The sequence below is a fragment of the Microtus ochrogaster genome, chromosome 16 (assembly GCF_000317375.1).
Source record: "Microtus ochrogaster isolate Prairie Vole_2 chromosome 16, MicOch1.0, whole genome shotgun sequence".
Classification (NCBI taxonomy): domain Eukaryota; kingdom Metazoa; phylum Chordata; class Mammalia; order Rodentia; family Cricetidae; genus Microtus; species Microtus ochrogaster.
The window spans coordinates 28480654-28489844 of record NC_022018.1 but is presented as its reverse complement, the minus strand read 5'-3'; the positions used below and the strand labels follow the sequence as shown (position 1 = coordinate 28489844).

General features: G+C 47.9%; 1 protein-coding gene across 7 annotated transcripts in view; it reads left to right on the top strand.

The window, feature by feature from the left end:
• Pfkfb3 (6-phosphofructo-2-kinase/fructose-2,6-biphosphatase 3) overlaps positions 1 to 5801 on the top strand; it is an 85580-nt gene extending 79779 nt beyond the window's left edge. For 3 of the 7 annotated variants that reach the window (XM_026783000.1, XM_026782998.1, XM_026783001.1), the window contains 3 exons: positions 1562 to 1584; positions 3469 to 3521; positions 4916 to 5801. In XM_026783000.1, coding sequence (XP_026638801.1) covers positions 1562 to 1584; positions 3469 to 3511 — 66 coding nt within the window. In that variant the 3' untranslated portion in view covers positions 3512 to 3521; positions 4916 to 5801. Of the gene's footprint in view, positions 1 to 1561; positions 1589 to 3468; positions 3522 to 4915 lie in introns of those variants that run through there. The other 4 variants (XM_005354890.3, XM_005354893.3, XM_026782999.1 and 1 more) reach the window with 3 other exon arrangements.
• The last annotated feature ends 3390 nt before the right edge of the window (positions 5802 to 9191 follow it).

Sequence of the window (9191 nt, the reverse complement as noted above, 5' to 3'; positions counted from 1 at the left end):
GGTGGATGGGAGGAAGCTGAATGAGGAGGGATGTGCCTGTAAAATCACTGGTGGTGGATGGGAGGAAGCTGAATGAGGAGGGACGTGCCTGTAAAATCACGGCTGTAGACATGAGAAGCAGAAACAGGTGGATCCCTAGAGGCTCCCAGGTCTGCTAGCCTGACCTACATGGTGAAATTCCAGGACAGTAAGACACCTCCTTTAAAGGAATGGTAGAAGACTCCTGAGGACTGACATCTGCTATTGTCCTTTAATGTCCATTCACGTGATGCTCATGGTCATCGGCATCCCTGTACATGGTGCACGTATGCACAGTCTGTGTATACATAACATGCGTAGAATCAGGCAGCCAGGATAGCCACGTTTTCACACAGCAGGTAGATTATCAGAGTGAAAACAGACAGAACCCAGCAATATTCTCTATTTTGCCAGCTTGAAAGATCAAAGACTGGAAGAATTTAGCCATTGAGCATGAAAATTTTCAGAAAACCAGATAGCCAAGAACCTTTGCAAACATGAAATATAGACCATGCCCTGATGCCTGGCTGGATTCATCTCCATACTAGGCAAACTCTCACTATGTCTGCTGCCTACCAGCGCTTCTGTTGACTCCCGATCTTCCTTTGACTTCCTGAGGTCTGGGATGTGGTATGGAGAGAACACTGAGGCCTCCAAAATTCATTTAACCACCCCAGGCCTCGGTTTCCTAATCTGTGGAATTGGGGAATAATACACCCTGCAAAAAGTGGCTTGGACAAGGTGATTGGTGTGGTACATGTGATTGGGGTCTGGCATGAAGCAAGGTTTGGGTCCAGTAAGATGACAGATTTGCTGAGAGCCAGGAGACCTGGCTTGGGTTGTAGCTCTGCCACTAATGTGAGTGTAAATTCCCCCCTCCCCCCACTTTGGCCACAGGATCTTGGTTCAGGCGTTGTCTTTTATGTAGTCTCAAGTTTGTGGTCTTCCTATCTCTGCCTCCCGAGTGTAGGGTTTTGTTGTTTTGTGGAGAACAGGGTCTCTCACGATGCTTAGAGATTGGCCTCAAACTCACTATGGAGTTGAGGATGATTTCAAACTCCTGATCCTCCTTCCAGCTCCCAAGTGCACTGCCGTGCCTGGCAGGTGTAAGATTTGAGTGGCCAGGCTCAGTCTCTTTAGCTATGGAGATGGGCTCAGGACTAGGTGGGAAGACTCTGGTGGATATTCCTTTAGATCTGAGAGTTTTCTGTTATAGCCAAGCAGAACTGAATTGCATCACCATGCCACTTGTCCTGGTGCATTGTGGGAGTCTTTTGTTGCAGAGGCCTGAGGAGATTAACCTGGGCCTGGGACATCCAGAGCTACACTGATCTGGTTAAGGAGGACGCTGGCAGGAGTCCAGTCTTATCCCCCACTTCCCAGATGCCTCTGAATTTATTAGGATAGCCAGATCCTCAGGAACTGGAGTCTGGGATCTATTGGCCGGGTCAGACATGGGAGGTGTGGGGGTAGGCTCATCTCACCAGCTGCCATCTGGCCTCCTGACTGACTTTTTCTCTCTCCTTACCTTGTCTCCCTGCAGCCTTTGCTAGGGAAAGCCTGTCTGTAAGTATTTTCCCTCTCGATAATTCTGTCACTTGCATTTGCTCTTGCCTGTTTGCCAGTCTGTGTCCTGCCTGTTGAGATATTTAGGCTGAAGACAGTTTGGGTAGACTCTGAGGCTGTCCACAGAAGAGAAAGAGATGGGAGGAGAGAATCCCCAAAGTTGATAGAGAAGGGTTGTGTTGTGGCCAAACTGACAGTGTTCAGCAAACTCCATTACCGTCAGCCACTGAGTTCTACTCCCATCCCTCTTGGGGTTCTAGGTTTTGTCTTTAATGGTCACAGGCTGGGGCCTATGTAATGTCAGATTTCCCTGGTGGGGTCAGCTTTTGGTGGAAAGTGAAACCAGTCCTTGCTGTCATTTCCTGCCTGCCCTCTCTCAGAGGAGCATCCTTTTATTCAGAAAGCAATATTTATCCGGAGCCTAATATCCAAACATGGGGACCTGCCGTGATGGCCTGGAGGTGTGCCTGCCAGTCCTACCTGGGGACAGGCTCTAGAGAGACATCCATGTGGAAACTACTTGATGATCCCGCTTCACTGCATCCTCAGACCCCACTGTGGCTGCGTCAAGCTTGAGAAAGAGGAATGGTCCGGTACTTGGAGCTGTGCAACCACAGAACGGGAGGGCCCAGCCATTGTATCTCTGTCCTTACATAAGAGACGGGCAGGGCAATCCTCTTCCTGTTTAACAGTACGGTCAAGTGACCTGCTTGCACACCCACCAACCGGTAGGCAGTAGAGGCAGGCCTCAAAGAGACCTTGTGTCCCAGAAAGCTAGCTTCTTGCAAAGGCCTAGGTATGGTTTTTCTCTCTCTGATTCTTCTGTTTTTTTTTTTGTTTGTTTGTTTGTTTGCTTTTGTTTTTTGTTGTTTTTCAGGACAGGGTTTCTCTGAGTAGCTTTGGAGCCTGTCCTTGAACTCACTCTGTAGATCAGGCTGGTTTTGAACTCACAGAGATCACCTGTCTCTGCCTCCCGAGTGCTGGGATTAAAGGCATGTGCCACCGCTGCCCAGCATCTCTCTGGTTCTTGAAACCTGAAGGGTACATTGAGCAGCCGCTGGCCTGTGGGTTAGCTTCCACAGCTTCTCTTGCAGCCACTTCCCAACGGAGGGGATTGCTCTGGCTGCCACTTTTCCCTCAGAAAGCAACAATGTCTATCACCCACCATCCAGTGTCTATAGTTTGAGGACCAAGGTTTCTCCTTGCAGAACCTTTGGGTTGGAACTTGTGGCTCAGCTTGTCCACTCCAAGATGAATCTAATAGTGCTTTTGACTGGAATCCCTTAGTTAAGCAAAAATGTTTCCTCCTAAAGACTCATCACCCCAGGTAGGGTCAGATTCTATTCCTGAGACCCCAGAATCTAGTCCAGCCCAAATCTGTGACCAAAATTAACCAACTATTCTTTTACTGAGATAAGACAACTATGACCCTGGAACTTATTGTGTACCCTAGGCCTCAAACTCAAAGCAATCCTCCTGTCTCACCCTCTGAGTGCTTGAATTGTAGCTATGCATGGACCAACTTACCTGACTTCCAGCATTTATTTTAAAAGCCAGACTAAACCAACTTTGCCACAGCCTTTGGAACATTAGGGAAGTTAAACCAGTCTTAAGAGTTGAACTTCCTTATCCTACAGGATTGCAACCCTGTAGGGACCTTCGATGGTAAAAATATGCATACAACTCACGACAAAAATTTGGCACCTAGGAGGGTCCTGATGGGCAATGGGCATCTACTCTATGTAGAGTGCTTCAGGCCAGCCTGGGCTAAATGAGACCTTATCTCAAACCCAAACAGAAAATACTAAAATTGGTTTTGCTTTCTCCTTTTCCAACCTTCCAACCTGTTTTTTTTTTTCTTTTTCCCCCCACTGTGCTTGAAAGACGAAGTGTCTGTCACATTTTTTCAAAGTTTTCTCCTTACTAACCTGGGAAAGGTAATGGAGCTGTGCATGTCCCTCTGTTTCCTCCTGCATCTGGGTCATGGCTTTCAGGCGAAGGGGACTGTGGTCTGTGCACAGATTGGCCATTGTGGAGTCCTGTGGCTCATGTGTCAGTGCTGGGTGGTCTTTCAAGCAGCACCATTGATGTGGGGTCCTTCCATCTCTGCCTCTGTGTGTTCCAAGCCGGGGGTCCCTGGGGGAGTGATGTGGACACGGCTCACCATGTGGCTTCTTGTTACTGTCACATTGTCATCATGTGTGAATGCTAGAGGCCCCGGACTGGAGGTGTGGCAGGTGAAGTGGTAACCCCCTCCCCTCTTAGATCCCACTACATGGCCAGGGCTCTTCCTACACACGTGGTCCAGGGCCCTGCCAGAAGGAACCCTGTTTCACACAAGGCACAGCTGCCTGGATCTCAAGTCTCACTCAAATGAGTGGTGACCCTAGGGCAGACCAGAACTAAGTGTCCCTTCTCTCGACATCTGCAACTAGGCTCCTTCATTCTGTGGCTGAGAGTAGTTCTTGCATTCCTGCCTACCTGAAATCCACCACTCTGTGATCCTACCCCTGGAGTTTGGAAGGCCCAGACAGAATACTTTTATTGGACATTTCTTTTTTGAAGGCTTAGATCTGGGGGTTTTAGGGAGAGATGCTTACCGGCCAGTGGTAGTAGTCAAGGCAAGGGACTGAAGAACATTTTAAAAGGGAACTTGATACCAGCTAATGTTTTATGAGACTTCTTGCTAGGGGTACACGGGTCAAGACCCAGTAGACTTTAGTGATACAGCCCCCGCTGGGCCTCCATTGAACGGCCAGCCATTGTCTCTTGTATTCTGTGGGGCTTTGTGCCCAGACTTGGGACACCCCTCCCCCTTGTAGCTGAGTGCAAGGTTCTGTTTACCGATCCCAGAGAGCAGCTCTGCTGTTCCAGACAGTCCCCCTGATTTTGCCCTGGCTGTGACCAATGAGAGAGGGCTATGTGGCATGGAGCGTGGCCCTCAGTTCCTAAAGCGAAGGGTGCATGACGTTCCTATCTGTGCCTCAGGGTCACTTGTCCTCTCTAAGCAGCCTTGACTGAGGCCTGTGGCAGCAGGCTCCCGAGTAACATGCCTGTCCTTCTCCATGCCCTGCTGGCTGGAATCTAGAGCCCAGTGCTAAGCAGAGTCCTGGCCTGTGTCTCTAGCTTCTTTCTGCAACCTAGGGTATTTTCTGTCATGTTCCGAGACCTACTTGGGCTCTTCCACATGTTTGTGGTTATCCTCTGCCAGGGGTGTGTTCTTTCGGGGGATGGAGGGCGGAGGTGTCTTGTGGCATGGCTTTGAGCCTTTTGCTTGTGGCACAGTGAGCACCAGGTCCTGACCCTCCCTTCCTCTCTCTCCTGGTAACAGAACATGAAGAGCCCCCGAAGCGGCACTGACTCTTCCCAGAAGCACTGAAGCTGAAACATGGGTTCCGTTCCATTTCTACAGCCTGCCTTGTGCCCGCTCATCTACCTGAGGCCAAGCGATCCCAAGGACTTCCGGACTGGGGGGAGAATGGAGGTCTGTCTGCTGGGTGAAGAGTAGCAACACCGCCTGAGATGTTGGGGTGGCAAAGACAACTAGGAAGTTGGACAGATCCCATCTTCCCATGGCAAAGCTGCAGCCCTCCCCACACTCTGTTCTCCTGGGACTTCCAGGGTGTCTGACCTCACAGACCCGACTGAGGAACGGGGAGGACTATAGTTCTAGAGGAGGTGAGGTCAGGCCTCTCAGTGAATGTCACCATGCTGCTCTGGTTTGTTTCTTTGGATGCTGGCCTGGCATGTTGATAGCCGAGAGACAAGACTGGCAGAGAATCCTGAAGTTCAGAGTGAGTTAGACCCCAGATGCTAGAGGCTCAGGGATGTTCAAACACTCACCTGGCTTTTATACATCTTGGCCTGGGAAGAGGCCTCAAAGATAAGGGACTTGGACAAATGCTGCACTGGGTGTGGCCGTTCTCCTGAGGCTCACTGGTCAGCTGGGCAGTGACGTGCTCTGGCTCTTCCATGCGTCCACATGCCTTCTAGGTCTCGACTTAAGGGACACACTGGTTGCATCGGTGTGGAAGGAAGCATTTTGCTGAAAAAAGAACCAGGACCCCCTCTTCCCTGGGGCTCTTAGGCTTTCTGTTCTCCAGCCTTGGCCTGGAGGCATCTGAGCAAATCCTGTGGCTGGCTGTTTGCTGTTTTGCACTTTCTTTCCTTTCTTCTCCTTCCCTCCCTTCTTCCCTCCCTCCCTTCTTCCCTCTCTCTTTTCCTCTCTCCTTCCTTCCCATCCTCCCTTCTTCTCTCTCTTTTTTTCCCTTCCTTCCTCCTTCTCTCCCTTCATTTTTCTTTTTCTTTTTGGACAGAAGTGTGACCTGAAAGTCCCACTTCACTTCAGGAACCGAGATGGCAGGGTGTTGGCCCTTGGAGGCTTGGAGCAGCTGAATGGGAGGGATTGGAGTGTCTGTGAGATGGGAAGGCTCAGAGTCTTCAACTTTGCTCACGGTTTCCAAGAGGAATGGTGGCCTAAGTAAGGCTTGTTCCAAGCCGCTTGTTCCTAAAACTGTCTCCGTGTTTTGGTGTAGTGTCTGTTGTATGCCTGATACAACCCTGCTAGGCATCTCAAGGAGTTCCCAAGAATAGAAAATTGTCCTTGTCGTCTTCATGATGTCTGTGACGTTTTTGCGTGGGTTGAAAGCAGTGCTGATGTAACTACCTATTGTTTTTGTCTGCCTGTTTGGAAACTCAGTGGGTTTTGCCCAAATGAGCCTTTTATAAGGATGCCCCACAGCTGGTGCTGAAGGTTACTTTCCTTCCCACCTTCTGCCTGTGAGTCTTGGGAGCCTATCCTCCCCAGGTACAGGTCCTGAGGTGAAACAAAGACGTGCTTTGGATGCTCCAAAGTCATTTCGTGCTTCTCACAGCTAACCACTCAAGTTCTCAGTGCAGCCCACTACCCTTTAAATCTGTGGTCACCAGAGAGGACTATGTACATAAGACGTGAACTGTTTCCTCTTAGTGACTTGAGTCTTGACAAGGATATCTGTAGTGCAGACTTGTGCCCGGGTGTGCACAGGCAGGTAATACTTTGGCCTGGGGGCCTACAGCGTTGCATTTGGCAGGTGGACAGGATCTTAGCTGTGTAACCCAAACTAGTCTCAAACTTCTAGCAGTCTGCCTGTCTCAGGTTCCCAAATCCAGCATTGGAGTCATAAGCATGAGCCACCATGTCTGGTAATGTGACTTTGCACTTGGAGGTAGTTCCTTAGGTGTCCCCTTCTGAGCACATCTCTCTAGTTACAGAACTAACTCTTACAACATAGAGACTCTCGAGGCTGGGACAGGTAGGGGTGGTCACCTGTGACTAACCTAAGTCAGTACATCAAGCAAAAGCTTTGCCCGGTGTGTTTTCACTTTCTGTGAAGTGGTGGATAAGATTGGGCTCAGGAGATCTTGAAGGGGGTGGAACACAGCTTGATTTGAAACGCAGTGACTGGATGGACGGGGTGGCGTCACTCACCGAACTTCCACACTTCCACCCAAAGCAACAAAATAAAATGGGGACCAATGTTTTTTAACTTTGCATATTTGTTTTGGGGATAAATTTCTCCCATTCCCTTCAACCATGGGCAACACCCTTCATTTATGAGAAGAAAAACTGTTGGAACCACGCCAATGATATTTTCATTTGTAATACTTGAAATTTATTTTTTTATTATTTTGATAGCAGATGTGCTATTTATTTATTTAATATGTATAAGGGAGCCTAAAAATAGAAAACTGCATAGATTGGGTTTAATTGTTCATTGGTTTGGGGCCTTTCAGTGTGTGATCGATAACTTCTTCATGTTCTGTGTGTATTTGTCTCTCCATGATCTGGGAAGAAGCTATGCAAGCTTTTAAGCAGGATATGCCTTTCAGAAATTTGTATATTTTGCAGTTGCTAGAATAATAAAAACCGGGTTGAGATATGCCAACAAAACTCACTTCTGGGCCTTTTGCAGGCACAAGTGTCAGTTTTCCTTCTAAGCAGCGTGTGTGTGAGTGCGCGCACACACACACATATGCATACGTGTAGAGGTCAAAGGAAAACTTGACAGAAGTCGGTCTCTTCCAGCCTCCAGAGACTGAACCCGGGTGGTCGGCTTGTCAGTGCCTTTACTTGATGAGTAGGCCATCCTGGCCGGCCACAAAGTGTCTTCATGGCCATTGTACCTGCCAGCTCCTTGCAGAACCACCGATTATTTTCCTTTAAACAGGACACAACAGATTGTCAAGTTTGTACATTTGGGAAATAAATAAAATGTGTTAATTTTAAATTAATAGACGTTTACTGTTGGTTTATCTTTCCTTTTCTTTCTTCCTGTCTTGGTCTCCCAAGTGTTGGGATTATAGGCAGACAGCACCACACCTAGCTTAGACTCAATTTAAAAAAAAAATCCTATGTTTCCGTGTGTGTGCCCACCTGGAGAGGTCAGCTGACAACTTCAGGTGCTGATCCTTGCCTTCCACCTTGCTTGAGACAAAGTCTCTTGATTGCTGCTGAGTATGCTAAGCTAGCTAGCCCACAACCCTAGGATTCCCCTCTCCCCACCCCCCATCTCACTATAGGAGCACTGAGACTCAGCTTTAGGTGGAGTCTGGGAATGTGATGTGAACTCAGGTTGGTACAGGAGTGCAGCTAGCACTTTCCTCACTGAGCCGACTCAGTCCCTCTAGAATTTAGAGGTTGAGTTTAGGGATTCATGAAGGCTAGGTCAGAGCTGGACCACTGATGCTTCCCACCAAGCTTGATGGCCTGTACGGTGAAAGAAACACAGCTCCTACCAAGTAATCCTCTGGCTTCCACATATGCTGTGTCGGTGTGCCTGTGCCCCTCTTCCCCCAAATAAATGATTTTTCAAACTTCAGCAACTTTTTTTGTCTTATTGATAGTCAAAAGTTAAGAGCTTGGTGTTTTGTTTTGTTTTTCTCCCAAGAGTCAAGCTCTTTACAGATTGAGGAAAGTTTAAGACAGAATGAGAATGAGCATCCACTTTGAATTGTACACATTGCAGAAGTTGCCCTGATGTCTAAATCCTTCCACTTTTCTAACCCTAGCAAAGAGAACAGCCTTGGGGCATCTTCATGCTGAAGTGACTCCTGGGGTTGTCTGGAAGCTGCAATGGGACAGACCACTGTAGACTTCCGTGCTCTCTGACTCCCAAGCAGCTGGGTTGGATCTAGGGGATGGAGAGAGCTTTGCAATTTGGTCCCATCTTTTAGGTCATCTTCTGAGAGAATGAAAAGATTGATAGGGCTGTGGATAGGGCACCGCTTTGCTTCTGCAAGGCCCTAAGTTTGATCTCTAGCATGCTTCTTTCCCTGATTAAATGCAGCTTAACATAAATTTTAAAAGTGCTAAGTGTGATGGAGTATACCTGTAGTCACAGCACTTGAGAGTCTGAGGCAGGAGGATCATGAATTTGAGGCTGACCTGGACTATATAGTGAGAGTCTGACAAAAGTAAAAATGAAAAAACAATACCCCCCAGAGGTATGGATAAAGAAAATATGGCTTTGTAGACACTGGAAATTTTATTTATTTATTTATTTATTTATTTATTTATTTATTTATTTATTTATTTATTATGTATACAATGTTCTGTCTGTGTGTAT